General features: G+C 39.5%; 1 protein-coding gene across 4 annotated transcripts in view; it reads right to left on the reverse strand.

Annotated features, from left to right (window-relative positions):
• iqsec3a (IQ motif and Sec7 domain ArfGEF 3a) overlaps positions 1–19,088 on the reverse strand; it is a 116,328-nt gene that overhangs the window by 50,693 nt on the left and 46,547 nt on the right. For 2 of the 4 annotated variants that reach the window (XM_044343630.1, XM_044343631.1), the window contains exon 3: positions 1,798–2,440. The exons of 1 other annotated variant lie outside the window; for it this stretch is intronic. In XM_044343630.1, coding sequence (XP_044199565.1) covers positions 1,798–2,440 — 643 coding nt within the window. Of the gene's footprint in view, positions 1–937; positions 1,027–1,797; positions 2,441–19,088 lie in introns of those variants that run through there. One more of the 4 variants, XM_044343632.1, reaches the window with a different exon arrangement.

The following is a 19,088-nucleotide window of genomic DNA, read 5'->3' on the forward strand; positions in this document are numbered from 1 at the left end:
TTGATTTAGTGTGGCCAAGTGTGCCACACCACACTTAGAGTGACAGAATTGCAAGTCAAGACTTGAGGGAGGGAGGTCAGCAACCTTTGTGTCTTATAAAGAAACAAATTAATCCATGAACATTGTAAATTTGGAACTTTTAAAAATACCCTGCATGATGTGCAACGGATATCTTTAGGGCTACGACTAACTAATATTTCCATTGTCTATTAGTCTGCAGATAATTGGTTGGTCTATTAACATAGAAGATATTGGAAAATGCCCATTGCAGTTTCCGAGAGTTCAAGGTGACATCTTCAAATGTCTTGTTCTGTTTGAACTTACAGTGTTATAAATCTAAGAGAAGCCGCAGATCCACAGATTTGAGAAGGTGGAATCAGCACATGTTTGGTATTTCTGCTTAAAAAATGACTTAAGGGGTAGGCTACTACAGCCATTTGATATTGCACTTGCATAGAGTTGGGGATCTTACAAAAAACACATCTTTTAATGGTCAAAATCGAAGGAGCAGAGAAGGAGCTCTACTTTTAGTCCCAAAAACACTACATTTCCCATAATGCAACTTGATAGCATCTTTCATTACACCTTTGATTCCTCCCAAATGCCCCCTTATTCTGTTAAAAATGTTAAGTCTCAAGCCCAAGCCAAGATAGCGCTGATGACATCACTATTACATCAATATCAAACATTGGAAAGCTCCTTCTAAAGCCAAAGAAGACATTATTCAACTATTGAGTGTGTAAAATCGGTGGAGTGTCCCTTTAAATGATCAATCAGTTATCAAAATAGTTGCAGATTGATCTTTTGTCGAGCAACTAATCGATGAATCGACTAATCACTCAGCTCTAAATGTATTCACCTTGACAAAAATCTATGTTGGAGTGTAGAATATTGACCAGAAGGACATTAGGAGCCCCACAAGTTTCTGCTGCCTTACCTGGTTGAAGATCCATGGACTGAAGAATGTTGGTTAGATGGGTGACAATGAAAATGGAAAGCAAATGACTGATGGTCCTTGAAATGGAGATGAATATGTGATGATTTCCGAGCCCCTGATGATCGGCATGATAAAAACACAGACATGAGAGCATGGAAATGCATGTCCAAATACAGTCACAGTTCATTGACATATCAGTATCAAACGCTCAGAGGACAAAATCAGTTTAACTGGCTGTAATAAGATGAGAACAGATAACAGTCACATGCTTCTCCGTGGAAAAGACAAATTGGGGCTTTTCATCATCCACTGAATATCATAAAGCAGCAGAAAAAACAGAAATTAAAAGGCTTTTTATTCATGCAGATACATGTATCTCTTTTTTTTTTTACATTGTTTCTATATTACTGTACCCTGATGTGTGTATTTGTATGTGTGCATATGTACATGAGTCACTCTGTAAATTGCACCACAGCAGTAAAATGCCTAGGGATTAAGTAATATCATACGCTCCTTCACAATCCAAATTTGTTGAAAGACAAAACCATGTTAGGATGAAATGATGACATGACAATGACAATGATGGTTTATGATAATGAAGAAAAGGAAGTAGATACAGTTTGGAAAGTCTAAAAGTGCCAAAAGGGATCAATACGACAAACGGACAGAAATAAACCCCAGCTTTGCCCCCAAACCAAAATTCCTCGACTTCAGACAGAAAACTAAACATCACAAACATGTTAGACCACAAGACGTACAGTACACACAAGCCAGGTTACCTGCCGCCCTCCCCCTCCCGCTCCCCTCACCCAAACAACACACCAACCCTCACAACCCACCCATCCCCAACACAACCCTACCTGCTTATTTTTGAGGTCAAGCGAGAGCTCATAGTCGGAGGTGGCGGAGTGCGAGCCGGCCCCGTTGCGCTGCACCCTCAAGGGCGAGGCCGTATGGTGGAGACTGGCTCTCCTCCCTGCACCACCTCCTTTTGCTCCTCCCCCTTCCTCCTCCTCCTCTTCCTCCTGTGCTGCCTCGCCCTCACGTCGTTCGGCCTGTGTCTCCTCTCCATCTTGCTTTCTGTTTGCCTCCCCATCTTCTTCCGTCTTCTGCTTCTCTTGCTCCCCCCCTGTGTGCTCCTCTCTGCTAGGTGACGGGACTTTAGAGGCGTCCTGTGCTGCTTCCTCACTCGGAGCCTCGACTTGGGGCTTAGGCTCAGGCTCAGGCTCAGGCTTAGGCTCAGGCTCTGGCTCAGATGTAGGCTGGGGTTCCGGTTCGGGTTCTGGCTGAGGTTTGACTTCGGGCAAAGGCTGTGGTTGAGTCTGTGGTTGCGACTGGGGCTCAGATTGGGGCTGTGGCTGTGGTGGTTCAGTCTGTGGCTGAGTCTCTTGCTGCTGTTGCTGTTGGGGCTGTGGTTGTGGTTGTGACTGGGCCTCACTCTGCAGCTCCCCCTCTCCTCCCTTCCCTTCCTCCCCCATAGACGAGTCTGGAGAAAGGTCATCGCTGCAGAAAGGAGGAGAAAACGCAGAGTGAGGTTGCTGCTGCATCCGTGGTGAGCTCTGACCTCTTCTCCAGGCTGCCTGGGTCAGTGGTAAGAAGTTGACCCTTTTTTTTGTGTGTGTGTATGATCTCACTCACTCTGCTACCTGCTCTGTTCTGTCTGCCTCTCTTGTCTGTCTAGACACTTGACAGACAATGAAAACGAGGAAAATGTACAGCACAGAACAGCTGACAAACCCACAGTGTACAAGATTAAATAAAAAAAATATATAAATTGCAGCAAAACCTTCAGAGGAAATGTGAAGAAACAAGAAAGTTGACAGCCGATAGTGACACACACGCAACACACACGGACATGGGGGACAGTCATGCAGCTAATACAATTGACTCCATTCCTTTTAGACTTGTATGTGTGTTTGCATATGCGTGAATGGTTGTACCTATTAGTGTTAGTGTGGGAGGTGGCAGCTTTTTATGGTGTAGCCTAATAACACAGAAGAGAAGTGGGAATATGTGTTGTGTTTTGATTTGATCTGTTTCTGAACAGAACAACTTGACCATTTTCCTTCTTTATACTTTTTTTATAGCTTATAGTATTTTCTTTTGTCTCATTATAAAGTGATGTCCTTCAGTTGAATCATTTCCTATTGGTCTGACATTCTGTAATGTTGTTTCTATGTAGATGAAGTCATACATGCATTAAATATGAGTCTGGCCCTGCAGTATAGGCCTTCTTCTGTCATGCTAGCATCATTAGCATTGACAGATAAGAGCAAAATTGTCTACATCTTTCAACCAAAAGGCACACCCATAACAGAAAGGACACCAACATGTGAAAATGTATCATTCTACATGTATTTGTTAAATTACTACTAAGATATGATGGCACAAGTATAATTTCGAGTGAGCCCTTTATTAAATCTTGTTCTCTGTGGAGTCACACAGTGTATCTACATAACAAGAGGATGTCTGATGTTTGAAAATCTTTTTAAACCCAAGGCCTCTGAAACAACAAATGTCAGCTGTTTGAGGATCTGTTTGGGACTATCTTGATGTATTGACTTGTTTGACTTTCATTTTCTATTCTGAATTGGCAGCGTCTTGTAATTCATTTGCAATGTTGTCCTGTCTAATGTTTCAGCTGTTCACTATAAGAACAAGAGTCTACAGCCATGCTAGCAGCTCTGTGAGGCTGCACTCTGCACAGCTAAATGCTAACATGCTCACATGTTCCTAATGACAATGCTAACATGCTGATGTTTAGCAGGTATAATGGTTACCATGTTCACCATTTTAGTGTTAGCATGCTAACATTTGCTAATTAGCCAGTCAAGATACTGCCAAAACTGGAGTATTGGACACAGTGAAATTTTGACCTGATGATGGTGCTAAAGGGCAGGCTAAGGGATTACCAAAGTGATTACAATTTATCCTGAAGGGGACATGAAAGTCTGGAGACAAATTTCATGATAATCCATGTGTAATCCCGGTAATCCTATGTGTTCAGACAGAACACAAAGCAAATTTTAAATGCGCAGTTACATACAAAGTCAATGTGAAGACACAAATAGACTTTGTCTGGGGCCGCGCAAATTGATGCTAGGATATGTCTGCGCGAGTTGAAAAAGTTGGCTGTTTGGGGCAAATAAACATAATTGGCCAAGCAGTCGAATACATGTGAATAAGGCGAGGGAAAAATTTGCTTCGCATTCTGTTTGAACACACCATAATAGTTGTTGAGAAATATCAGTCTGGAACAAAATGATGATTTGAAATCAACCAACAGACCATCACTGCTATCCAAAGAGCCATGCTGCTAGCATGGCTAAAGACCTACTAGATTAAAAAGTAGAATGGAAAAGTTGTAATGGTTAAATGCACAAATAAACCAATGTCTAAATATTGTATCAATCTCCATTTTCAGACATAATGCAGAGACCTGCTTATGTTTCTGTTTCAACAGTTGTCCGGTTTTGCTAATGTACACGTATTGTAAGGGCAACATGTTAAGTATCAGCAGATTTTCTTGAAAGACCCTTTGAATTCAAGCCAGGTTTTCACACTAGTTGACAGTGGTTGTGATAACAGCTGGGCTTGTTATTATGAAGATTAAGATAAGATTTTTTTTCCCCTCTTATTGGATACGGCGATAAGACTAGAGTCAGTGAGCATAAAATCAGGACATTCAGGCTGGCATATGCAGAGTGCTACAGAAGAAAATTGGCATGATTCTCCCCAGAGGGGGAGGGAGCTTCACAGCGATGACAAACTTTCAGTGTAAATCTGTGTATTTGCCAAAAAGTTGCAGTGACAAGTAAAAAGAGTTAACAAAAATGTAGCTCTACATGCTAAGTAGAGAAGTAGAAGTGCATGAACGCCCAGTGTTTGTGCGGATTTGTAGCTAAAATTTGCTATCTTATATAAATGTGTATTTATAAGTGTCTATCATATATCTGCTTATTTCCTGTTCAAGTCCAGAGTGTGTTTTAGTGTGTACACAGCCTTAAATCTGAAAAAAGATTCAAAGAGATTTGTGAACTGCAAAATCCTGTCTGCTTTCCCTTCCTGCACAGGAGGCTCCTTTCTCATTTTCATCACACGTTGCAGCAAAGAAGCTTGAGGAGAAAGTATCTTTAGCAGGTTATAGCTGGGTCTGCTACTTCTAAAATAGAGCTCATATGAGTAATGAATAATGAATAGAGAAATAAAGTCTGCTGCTTCAACACTCAGCTGCAGGTGAGCTTTTCTTGTGCAAAAAATAGATCTGCCTGGAAAAAAAAAAAAAAAAACGTCTTTCAGGAGGAGAGTTGTAACCTTCCATCTCTGCTTGCAATATTTCCACTCATTGTTGTGAATCTAAATGTGAGTCTTTCCTATTAGCATTTTTCTGGTTGTTCTTGTTATGGTGAGAGATAATCTGACAACCAATAGGCTACATGCAACTGGGTTTAAGCCACATTTTGATAAGGGAACCAAAAAAAAAGTTACCTGGATAAGGGATTATTTGCGAGGGGACACATTAAATTAATCCCCATGTAAAATGAATAACACTGCATATTTTGTGTGTGTGTGTGTGTGTGTATTCATGTACAGCATGTGTGTGCATGAGCTCAAGAGTTATTGTACTTCAACGACGGCTTCTCTTTCCTCCATCTTCTAAGTCTGTCACACACACTCTGCATATCAACCAACTTCTCATCCTCATTCCTTTCATCCATTTTGTCAAGCTTCCTGTCATCCTCTCTGTCCAACCATCTCTCTCCCCCTCTTACTCACACATTCATACTCTCTCTCTCTTCCGCTCTGTCCTCCACCAGGTAGGAGATTGAGCAGTTCCAGGTGTCAACGTGAGACAAGCTCTGGATGCTGCCTCCCTCTCTCGCCTCTCATTTTTCCATACGTCAGTATTGAAGACGGATGAGCGCAGTCGTCTCTGTGCTTTCCATCCAGAATATAATTACAGTGTCTGCTGACGTCTTCTGCCCTCTCTGCTATGATTGCTAACAAGCTGATACTGTAGTTTGGTGTGAGTCCAGGTTTGTCTGTTGGTGGTGTGCGCTGTTTATGTTGTATAGCATTTGTATCGAGTATTGTGTCTCTCTAAATAGCCCTCTGAGTGGCTCACGATGCAGCTGTTCTCCACTTTTGATTTCTAGCAAAACAGGATGCCTGAGTTTTGCGTTAAATATTGATGTGGAATTAATTATAATTTGCATTTATATACAGGCACGTAAAACCATGAATTTAAAGAGGAGAGGGAGTTTTTCTGGAGCCAACATCCAGTACTCAGAGGAACTACATCTTCTGCATCTGGCTTCAACTTTCAGCCATGATGTTTGCTGGTTGGAGAGCATTTTTTAAGAGATTTATTCAACCAGAAAAGTGGACTAAGAGCACATTTTGCATTGAGACAACAACCAGGATGAGTGGCAGCAGGATAGGGGGATAAAATAGTCTGTCACCGTTGGACTGTGAGGATGATGACATCCAACAGGAAGGCCACCATCTTATGTTTTCAGCGTGAACTCAGTTATCTGCGGGCTGCTTCGACTTTCATTAACCTTGATCGCACAGCTTTTGCCGCATCATCACCATGGAGGTGTGCGGCAGCAGAGATGAGATATCGAGCCATGTGACCGGTGGGTTCAAAGGGTCTACCATCCTCTAGTGGACTGTAGCCAAAGAGTTGCTGAAGAGGGCATTATGTGAGGAAAACCACATCAGCAGAAGTCATAGCAAATGAGATCCCTGAAGAGGCTGCTCACTGTTATCATTTCTTGCTTAAGAAAGTAGTTTTGTTTCAATCTTAGGCATGGATTTCATGATTTTCCAATATAGAAATACAGTTTTATATTGAAATCATTCTAGCACTTTCTGTTGTGTTTTCTGCCTCTAAGAATTATTTCTCTTTTAAACCAAGCAGGAATCTGTTACCTTGTCACTTACGCTAAATCCCTCTTCCCTCTTCACTCCCTTATATCTGTTTCTCATAGCCCTCATAGAGAATTAATCAGTTCATCAGGCAGAAAACAAGGGCAGACTGGAGAGCAGAAGCTTCTGCATAAATAAGCATATTTCTTTCTTTCGAATCATGGAGAGGGTAATGTATGGGGTAAATTTGCTGAATACATCATCCGAGTGTATTTGAAATTCATCATAGTCTCTGCAAGCTGGAAAAACATGACTTAGTGCCACATGAACAGCAGATTTCATACTGTGGGGGGAGAATACAGAGGAAAAGATGATGTCCAATTGTAAATGAAGGTCTTTAATAGTGTGTATCTGTGTATTTGTGTGTAATTATGTTGTTATTATTCTGTATACTTTCTCTTCACAAATCCCTGAACCTGCAGGAGAAAAAAAAGCCAAAAGAAGCATTCTGCATAATAGCCAATTCACCTCACTCTAACACTGATGAATTCACAAACAAATTAAAAAAAAAAACCCAGATAACAAAGATAACTCTGCACTGACAGTGAGCTTTCTATTTCCAAAAAAATCAGTTCAGTTTTGCGCTGTCGCCATTTCTCTGCAGACTGCAAATCATTTTCATTCCAGTTCATTTAAGAAGCTCTCACCCCTGATAAAAAATGCACAATGTCAGCTTTAAGCAAATTAGCATCAAAAAGACTATGGTTCTCTCTAATCACCAGGTCAAGTTGAGTCATTTTTCTTCACTGTTAGTGATGAAGAGTACATAACTTAATGCCCTCCTTTTTTTCGGTTATCTGTGACCCGACTCCTTGTTAACCTCTCTGTGAACAACTCAGCAAGCGTGTATTTACAGCTTCACTGACTTTCATTTATTTTGTGTCTTTAAAAATACAATATGCTGGTGTGAGTGGTCAGGGTTACTGTGTGAGATCCTGAGTGTGTGTGTGTGTGTGTGTGTGTGGGCAATGAGGAGAGTGAACTGTCTGCTGGGAGAGGTGGTATGACTGTGTGGATATGAGATGTGTTGCATTTGCAATGAGGAGATGGGGAAGAGCGCGAGGGTGACGGAAGCACAGAGGCCAAGCTCTGACTTAGGAAATGCATGACGCAAAGCCTAAAAAGACCAACTCACACCAAAAAATATTGATATTTATGTACCAATATCCATGATGTTTAAGGGAAACTATGCTGGTTTTATACATGAAGATCAGTTTACTGGTCATGGTGAGTATGACGCGGCCTGTGAAAAAAAGTTGGATAGGGGACTTTAAGTTTAAGGAGTTTAAGTGGGGCGTGGGCACTTACCAGGCAGGGAGAGTCAAGCTGCAGTATGGGAATTGTAGGATCGAGGATGTTTGGAGCCTCACTCATGCAAGGAACTAAAGGTCTGGATATCTACATTTCTGCTGTTTGATTGATATTTACCATTATTTATTAAGTGCAATATTAAATCACTGGAGTACCCCTTTAAGCTATAGGAAAGCACACAAAACAATGACACACATCATAGCAACATGATAACTCTAAACAGAGTCAATTTCATTAGCTTTGAAAATTGTCACAATGTTTTTAGAAGCATCATGATAATTTTGTCCAAAAAAGTTAGGCTACTTTAGCATAAGACGAATACTGACTCTGAAAATGCTAACATGTTGATGATTAGAAGGTAATATTTACCATGCTCACCTTAGTTTAGCATGTTAGCATTCTAACATTTGCTAATCAGCACTAAACACAGCTACATGAGACAAGAATGTCATTAGTTTTGTAGGTGTTTGGTCATAAACCAAAGTATTACACAAATTCAAATATTGACAAGATGATGGTACTAGTTGAATAATTGAGGGATCATGAAAGTCAGTAGGTTTCATATAGTTTGCTCTTTTAAATCTCTCTTTAAAATGCACTTTTTTATAATTGCTCTCTTGAATCAGTTTACTCTTTTTATTTTACCTTTGTGTTTTAGTAATTCATGCCATAACCTCACTTGTTATTATTACTGTATAAATTCTACTTTTATTTAATATTTATCTGGTAATCTGGTCTCTTTTTGTTTTTATGACTGTGTAAAGCACTTTGTCACATGTTTTAAAAAGTGCTATATAAATAAAGTTATTATTATTATCATTAGCCTATCATTATCCTCTGTGGACCATGAATGCCTGTACAAAATTTCAATCCATCCAATAGTTGCTGAGAGATCATGCTGCTAGCATGACTGAGTAATTTTCTATCATATTTTACAGTGATCTCTTTTACAAGTAAAAACACTGAGCAGTGACCAACTTATCTATGCTCCACATACAGTATAAGCCTTCCCAATTAATGCAAATGAGAGAAAAGCGGCACTCTTTGTACTCTGTGACAGCTACATGGGAACTGTGCTGTTAAAACCAGATATTTCCTGTTATTTAAAAGCACACATGGGTTTGTAACAATGTATATGCACAAGGGCAGACCCTTAGGTGAGTGTAAGGTAACATTGTCATGTGTGTATAGTGTATGTATTTACATGGTCAGCAGTGAAACAGGATAGGTACTATAAAGACTCAAAAATAATGAAATACATAAATGAAATAAAAATAACTACCCATATCTGCAGGATAAAAGCCTCAAATATAAATTATATCTCTCTGGAATCAAATACATCCATCCAAGCCTCCCTCCATCAGCAGATAAAAAGCGATACAGTATATCTTGTCTTTGAGTCTCTGTTTCCAATTTCAAGGTCAAATGGGAAACACACATCCGCTACCCACACACATCTGCAGCAGTATAGCTCCCATAAGAGCCAGCCTCTTTCAAAGAAGACAATGAAGTCCAGAAAGGGACCGAGGAACCATTTCACATGCTTTCTGCATATTGTGTAATCTCCTGAGATCCGGCTGCACATTCTTGGCCACGTCGACTGAAGCTTTAGTGTAGAATCATTAACAAATATAGACATGACATGTTTAAATCATGAGATAGGCACTGGGTGAGTCACATGGTTAACAGTATCTGTGCTTTTTGTTCTTTCCCTGAGGAAAAGAGGTCAGACTCAAGGAATCTGCACTTGTGTATAACTTAAAGCATTTTCTATTAAAGCACTGTTCAGATACCATTAAAAACTAGTCTAAAATGGAATGAACCATTCTCTTGTCTAAAAATGGGAAGCATGAGGTAATAAAGGCTATTTTAGCCTATTTTAAAGGTTAAAGAAACAGAACTATACCAAGCATGACCAAATCTACCCTATGAAGTTGACCTTGAGTAGACATGCAGTGATGCATGGTAGGTGGTATCCTCTTTGTGCTTTCAGCTCACCCCATGAGATCAATCTTGAAGTGATGGATTGGTTATGGAGATGCCAATCAATACTGTGCTCACTTGGGTGGGACGACATATCTCATAAATACCACTACTTAGCAAGAGGAAGGAAGAGAGAGAGGAAACCTGGGATAAAAGAGATACGGTTTATAATTCTGTATTTGTACATGTATATGTATATCCATATGTTCTGAACACTGGGGCTTGACTGAAGAAGACTGAGATCAATATCGACCAGTTTCTGAAAAGCAGAGAATGAGCCTCTAGCAGGCACTTTTATGGAAGGCCAGTGATCGGTATCACGGGGTGAGCAGGTTGACGTAAAATGTAGCAGAAACAGTTTCTTGTCTCCTGCAGTAAAAAAGGTATGCTTTCATTTATTCCCTCCGAAGGGGTTAAGAGACAAACTGCTGTATGCAAATATACACAAATGTATGTATATATATATATATATATATATATATATATATATATATGACCAGTATAACCACAGGCACTCCCATGCAACATCAACGAAACATCTTTCCAGCAACAACAGAGCACAGGGTATGAAAACAGGTTGGGCTTGTGAAATATGCAAGACAGGATTTCAAATTGAATCTCTTCAAAAAGCTGTTGCCCAGGGATGTGGGTACAATGGAGAGAGAGACAGCAAGAGATAGAAAGAGAGAGAGACAGCAGCAGTGGAAATTGCATTGTAGATATATAGTTGACATATTGAAAGTATACTGATATATACACAGCCCAGGACTCATGCGCAGGGCTTCAAGGATTCAAAAAGACAGGCACAACGTATGTCAGTGCCACTTCAGTGTCACAGAATGTCATTTATAAATCTAGTATTGCCATATCATATCAACCCTTTCTCTTTAAAATATGTTTCTATACACTAATTTGCCTTTCCAAATACTTTTTGGAGGAAACAATTTCTAACTGGCAATATTTTTTCCAATTTAAGGAAGAGTTCAGCACTTTGGGAAATCTCCTTATTTGCTTTCTTGTTGAGAGTCAGATCACTACCATTAATCGAGTTCTGGTCATGTGACTTGAGTCCACATACTGCACAGAAGTCACTAGAAAGAGGTTGGTTTGGATTGGTGGACATACAAAGCACAGGACCTCTATCTTAGAGATTAGGTTTCATGTTGTGCATCCCAAATATTGTTATTGCCTTAGCTGCCAGTAGTGGATACTGTCACTAACAGTTTTGCATGTTCGTTCACTATGAACAATCTGTATTGGCAGCTTGCAGATATGTAATAAATGTAAAAATAAATTGTAAAATGGGCAGCACTACATTTCCCAAAAACGCATTTGCTAATGCAAATTAACTGTACACGAACAGTTTTTACAGGACATGGTTGTAGAGGTACTGACATCTCCTCTGTGACTACTCGCCTGAGCATTTCCCGCTTACATTAGGTAAACCTCGCAATGCCAGATACAGTATGTCCTCTATGTAAAGTCTGTTTCACATTGTCATTGTCTTTACTCATGCTTTTTCCCCTGCTCCTTATTCACATCTTGTTATACATAAGAATCACAACGCTATTTTTATACCTCGTGGCAAAAGCAGCCTTATATGGGTGTCTAACAGAGAGGAAGAAAGAAAGCGTGTGCTCAAGAACAACAATGCCTGGAGAAGGGATTCAGCTGCTTCTTTGCCTTGTTGGGAGTGAAACAAACAATTGAGCCGTCGCCCCCATCCCAATGATTTCACAAGCTAATTGCCTATTATGTGGCCTGTCAGGGGGAAATAACTGTGTTTTCTCCTTATTTGGCTCACTTCCTTTTTCATATATTTGTATATATATCCTAAGGCAGTCTCATGATGACTCCTTTAAGCAACACAGACCTCTATAACTTATATGTGAAGGATCACATGACAAAAGCTCTATTATGCTTAAGAACAGAAACTTGGAAAGTGCTGGAGATAGTTCAGACATATTAAGAGGTATGAAAGAAAACAAAGATTTGAATTACTACTCAAACTTTTAAACACACAGAGTGTATTGATTTTATTGATGCAAACTTTCTAGAGTGGGCTTATTGCAGTTAATGCCTCAAAGAAAGGTGTAAACAAACTGTAAGGACACTTCTCACTGAGCATTGATGTATTTTAAAAGTATGTAAGTTTTAAGATGAAAAGGATAATGGAAAATGACATTGTAGAGTGAGACAATGTCACACTATATATTGTCTAAGTGAGACTGAAGAGAAAGAGGATGAGATATTGAGGAAAAAGAGCCTATAATAAATGTTTCTCCTCACCATATATCATGACTTGATATGACTTACACAGTGTTTGAGTGACATGCACTGATATGACTTATTTTATAATACATGTGCTGGTTCCTGCCTCTAACTGTGTTAATCTATTGAGGGTAAAGGGGTAATATGATATTATAAGTGTCGGATAGGTCAAGTAGTACATTATTTGAGTCACTGTAATTCACTACACAGTAGTTATGATCAAAGTGCAGGTTGTCAGCCCAGTTACATGTTAGCTGCATGCTTGAGAAGCGTGGAACAGAGACGTGAAAGTGAAACGAAAAGAAACGTGAACAGAGTTTAAAAAGCAGCTGCTGTGAAATGCCGAGGTTAACTGTAAATTTGATCACTCTTAGAAAACGTCAGGAGAATGATGTTGCTCTGGGCTGCTGCAGTATGTAGTTAAAAGCCACAAAAACCTATTTTCTAAATCGGCTTCTTAATATGACCGATGGAGTCCTATATCGAGACAAAATAATCCGCCAGAGTTAGAACAGTTTTGGTTATTCCCCCTGCGAGATTTGAGTGTGTATTTGTGTTTTTGTCCGTGCTCTTCTCAGCAGTTTAAGGTGGGCAGGGCTCAATAAGAAAAGGGTGATGTCACGTACTTCTGTGCACTAATCAGAATTCAGCAATAGTTGAATCAAAATCTAATGACAGGTGGTAGGTTGTTTGCTTATAGGCCACTCAAGGTCACTCATATCTGATCTAACACCCATGATGATGAGTCTTGCATAACAAAATTCTTAATAAATAAGTACCTAATGAATTTTTTTTATTTTTCAAAACTTTCTTATAAATACGTAATGTTATTGAGAAAGAGACTTGAAACCAAGTTTTCAAGGCCTATTGAAGTATTTTCCACACATATTTCCATATACAGTACCAGTCAAAAGTTTGGACACACTTTCTCATTCAAAGGAATGAGAAAGTGTGTCCAAACAGAGGCTGAACTGAGGGGCTGCAAAGGGCCAGTATAAAGTAAAAAAAATAATAAAAAAGAGTTATTTAAATCATGCAAAGATATTCCAGTAAAGCTCAAGAATATGAATACAGACCTGTAAATGAGCATGATATGGCCCCTTTAAAGATTTGCTTCTGTGTTTTCACCTGAAGTGACTCTTTTATTACTCATGCACTTATTAAATAGGAGAAGACAAGCCACCCATTGCACCCACCATGATCTGGAATCTCCCGGGAGCTACTTCATGTCATGAGGGCGACCATGCACAGATATTACACTTTTAAATGTAATGAAATTTCTCTTGGAATTAGCAAGTTTATTCTGAGGCATTGATACAAGCCTTTTCTGTGATATGTGTGGAATTTAAAACTCCAACCGAAAATCTATCTTCTGAGGATGAAACACTTGAGCTGGGTGAGTTTGAAGCGAGGGTTTGTTTTACATTCAAAAAAATGGTGGAGTATCGCTTTAATGCAGCATGTGTCCGTTTAAAGTAGCGAAGTGAGACCAGCCACATGGCTGTGGTGGACAAGGTCCCCCTCAACCTGGTACAGATGGATGGTGGGCGAAGTGAAAGAAAGTAAAGCTGCTCAATCTTGTGCTGGAAAAGGTAGAATGAGAGGAGGAGAAGAGCTGAAAAGTGAAACAAGATGGAAAGACAGGAGGGCAAGGAGATGAATTGGGCACATTACATGGCCTGGTTGACAGAAAAGAAATATCCATATACTAATTTTACAAATGCAGAATGGCAGACAGAGTTGTCAGACCATCTAGGTGAATCGGAGGTAGCTGCTGACATGGACACAAATCTAGACTTTCATTACATCCCGGAGGAAAGGAAGAATGAGTGGCCAAATTCAGGCTGGGAGATGGAAGTCGCTTAAGAATATCCTCAGACTACCTCTGATGTTGCAGAATGGGACAGTGAGAGGATGAGACCATCTTGGAAGCAGAAAAGACAGATTCACAAATGGAACAGAAAGGCTCACAGACATGTCATGGAAAATTAAATTAAAGTGAAACCACTCAGTGAGGTGGTGGTGAAAGCCGAAATATTAACACTGAATATGATGCTACAAGTGAAAAATTTATCAGGTGTTGAGGAATGACTAAGGTGGATAAAGCTGAGTTCTGACTGAGAGGACTATCAATACAGTAGTGAAAATGATAATATCTGAAACAAACAGAGGAGACACGTGCAGGAAATGAAAATATATCAATTTCCAGAATGATTTAGACAGAAAATGATGGAAAGCTGACAAATTTGCTGCAGTGATATGCTGTAGGACTGTTGTGTCCAACCAATCAATTGCGATTTAGTTTGTGATTGTAGATTGTGCTTATAGGTCAATCACAAAAACGGCCTGAACAGAACTTTGTAGTGTCAGTGTCTCACATTCAACCAGTGAGTCGGTTCATGTTTATTTTGTTGTCACATACCGCCATCGACTGGTGGGTTAGTTACGATATAATGTCAATTGAATGTAAGTACCGTTATGGGCTCTTCAACGACAAAGCAGAAGACAGCCTGGCTGAGCGATAAATGTACTGACTAAGCTGTGGTGTTAGCATTCCTGTCACAGTATCAACATTGGTTGTTTTTTTTAGTTTTTTTATATATATATATATATGTATAGTACAGCAAAACAGGTAAAAAAAACAGAAGACCTATCATTTTCACATGGAATGGCAAGAGGATTAATTCTTCGTTATGACAAACTCAAAACGCGTGTGCCTGATATGCCAAGTTTGCATCACGCTAGCAAGAAGGGCAACCTAGAACGGCATTTTAAAACCATGCACAAAACCTAAGAGAGGGATTTCCCAGCCTCAGCTCTGAAAAAGTAAGATTCAAGAACTGAAATCTCAACTAGCAGCACAACAGTCCATTTTCACAAAGCCCAACACCAGGGGAAAAGCAGCCACCGTAGCACCATATTGAGTGAGTCATGTTCTTGTGAGACATAAAAAGCCATTCAAAGACAGAGAGATGGTGAAGGAGGCATTTTTGGAGGCTGTGGACTCATTGATTTTAAAAATAAAACTGAAATCATGGCAGCTGTCAAGGATTTCAGTTATCCAGAAACACAGTAACACGGCAATGTGTGGACATAGCGCGAAACCTCGAGGATCATCTGAAAATGACTGACTTGTGAGTGTTTCTACCTTCAATTCGATGAGTCCACAGACATCACAGATGTGGCACAGTTGTGTGTTTACATTAGAATGTTGTCGACAAAATGAATGCCAGAGAGGAAATACTCACCGTTTTGACACTGAAAGGACATATATGGTGAGAGGATATTTTCCACGTCTTCATGGAGTTAGTGGACAAAAATCCACCTGCCTATTTGTAAACTAGTCTCCATTACCACTGATGGGGCCCATGTAATGGTGGGTTAGGCAAATGGTGTTGTTGCCTTGTGTAAACGACTAGAGCCCGACTGATATATAGGTCAGCCAATATTATAAGCCGATATTGGCCTATCACAGGTATGTCAGTATCGGAGTATATATTGATTATGTATATTTGATCCTTTTTCTTAATTCAAGCTTAATGTATTTATGTATTTATAGTATATATACAAAAAAGTCCATTGTTAAACTGTAAAATATCATGCCTCCATTACATATCTTTGTTGCAACTGTCTGATAACCACATTTGAGGGATCATTGCAAAAAATGTGTGTTTATGTGTATATTCTGTATATATAAGATTATTGGAATTTTTGTACTCCCTAATATTGGTATTGGCATTGGCTCCAAAAATCCAGTAACGGTCCGGCTCTATAAACAACACAATTCTTTCCCGGACTTTATCGATTATCATTGCATCATCCACCAACAAGCTTTGTGTGGGAAGGTTTTGAACATAAAAGACGTGATAGATGTAGCCATGTGACTGTGATTGTGAATACCGTCCACGCAAGAAGCCTTCAGAGGAGGCTATTCCGTGCTCAAGTGGAAGAAACCGAAGCGGAACACACTGAGTTGCTGTTGCATACTGACGTGTGATGGCTGAGCAGAGGCAAATTTCTGGTGAAATTTTGAGACCTATTGCCTGAAGTGAAAGAACTTCTCAGGCAGTCTAAAGATGCAGTGTGTACCCAGCTTGATGATGAGCAGTGGCTCATGAATTTGGCATTCCTTGCTGACTTGATCGGCATTCTGAATGAACTGAATTTAGAGTTGCAGGAAAAAAACAAAACTATAATTGATATGATCAGCACTGTGAACATTTTTAAGTGCAAACTACAGCTACTTTCAACCAAGCTGCAGCACCAGGACTTGCGCTACTTTCAAAGCATGCATTCAGAACTTGAGCATTAGGGCATAGATGTAGTACAACTCGAAAGGTCCCGTTACATTGAACAAGTGCAGAGCATTGCATCTGAGCTTGAAAGACATTTCACAGACTTTGCATCACTCGAGCCAGACGCCTCATACATGTGTTTCCCATTTGGCACAGATATTGATGTGGATGACATTGTCTCCAAAATGGGAACACTTATTCTCCTGGACACTACTGCAATGGAGCAGGAAATTCTCACCTGACAGAATGATGTTCAGATGAAATCCAGGGCATCCGCTGACATGAAAGGTGAATTTTGGCACCTGCTCTCAGAGCAGAGGTAGCCTAACATAGAAAAATGTGCCTTTTGAGACTTGCCACCAGCAACTACACCCCTGACTGTAAGAAACTAGCATCCTGCTCCCAATGCCAAAGATCCTATTAAGGTAATCACTCCCTTCTCTGAAATGGAAAACATGTGTCTGCTGTATAACAGTAGCTATCACTACGGGAAATTGACTGGGATTTGGGACTGGTTGATCCTGTGATGGTGAAAAATGTAAAAGTTGATCTGAAGTTTAAAAACGATGGGCATCCCTGCTGTAGGATATAGACAAATCATGTCAGACATCCGTAGAAAATGCTATAAATGTAAGACGTGTAAGGAGCTGATGTAGAACTTGTCATACAGCTAAGGTTGAGAATATTGGGTTGATTGTCTTGTCAGCTCGAACAAGGAGAAAAGAGAATAAAGAATGAGATGTGTTTGCCTTATTTAAACCTGTACTCAATTATTTTTAGTCTCTTAAAAGCAACACAACACGCAGTGAACACAACACAACATGAGCATATGAAGTACGGCTGATGTCTTAGCAAACAGATGCCTATTTACACATCCAGCACACATGTAGAAATATTAGCATCGTGTTTCTGGACACCTGGTCAACATAACTCCACCATTCAATTTTATAAACTATAAATTCTACCAATTGCAATTTTTAGTAAAGTGGCTGATGACACTGACAGTAAATTTCTCTTGCATTAAGGTGACCTATTATGCTTTTCCTTATTTTCAGTCTATATATATATATATATATATATATATATATATATATATATAATGTTACAATGTCAGATGTTCATATTAAATGTGTCTAAAGTGTCAAATAATGAGGTAAACATATGTAGAAGAAGTTTTTTCATTACGCAGCACAGCAAAATAAAATAAGCTGTTTTACCTGTTGGAGGTGTGCTGGTTGTCTGCAGCTCAAACATCATCATCACTGTGGCTGTTTCTGCTTGTATTATTCCTCCCCTGCATTATTTCTAACTGATCTGCTGAACAAATAGCTCCAAATATCTCCATATCTTGCTGTGTGTTGACCAGTTTTTAGCACTGCTAACAAAGCTCTGCTAATTTGATGAGGAACACATTTAATTTCTTGTAAATTCTTCACAATAAAAGTCTCCCGTTATTTAGTCATTTAAAAGCTTTCAATATGAAGCTGTAAAGCAGGAAATGTTGGGTTTGCATCCATGGTAACTTAACACGACTCTGACACGGCTGCCCCTCAGCAGGCTTCTGGAAAACTGGCTAATCAGAGTGGGCATTGGGAGGGGGCCTTAAAGTGAGGGTGGTAAGACTGCCTGTTAAGAGACAGAGGCTGAACTGAGGGGCTGCATAAAGGGTAAGTATACGATAAAAAAGGAGTTTTTTTAACTGTGAGTCATGCGAAGCTACTCTAGTGGAGTCCCAGAATAAAAACATAGAGCTGGAAATGAGCATAATAGTTCCCCTTCAATGTCAAAACCATACAGTTATAGCTTGAATACTATTACTTCTTTATTTATGAATATAAAAGTGATAATGAGTGAGTTTGTGGCATTTACAAAAACTGAAATCCAATTCTTCAAGTAACTAATGCAATGCTGTAATATCCATGGTGAAATCTAAAATCATTTTGAGTTGCACTCTGCAGTATTTTCATGTGATGTTAAAACAGTGCCAACATAACCAAAATTGAAAACATCAATCCTCTACTTCTTCTACACACTGCAAATCACCTTCAACAACCTTAAAAGCGTGCTGATGATCACTCAAACACACACACACACACACACACACACACACACACACACACACACACACACACACACACACACACAGTTTTCTATTAGAAAAGGATGTATACATAAGACTGTCAGGGTGAAATCTATCCTGTATACAGAATGATCTGTTTGATCCATGTTTGAGGAAGAGATAAAGAGACTAGACTGCACATTTGGCATCTGATAAAACACATTGTAAGCTCTTCAGTGTATTACACCAGAGTGGGCTTTGACACTCGTAAACACACACACACACACACACACACACACAC

This window comes from Thunnus albacares, chromosome 23 (assembly GCF_914725855.1).
Source record: "Thunnus albacares chromosome 23, fThuAlb1.1, whole genome shotgun sequence".
Taxonomy (NCBI): domain Eukaryota; kingdom Metazoa; phylum Chordata; class Actinopteri; order Scombriformes; family Scombridae; genus Thunnus; species Thunnus albacares.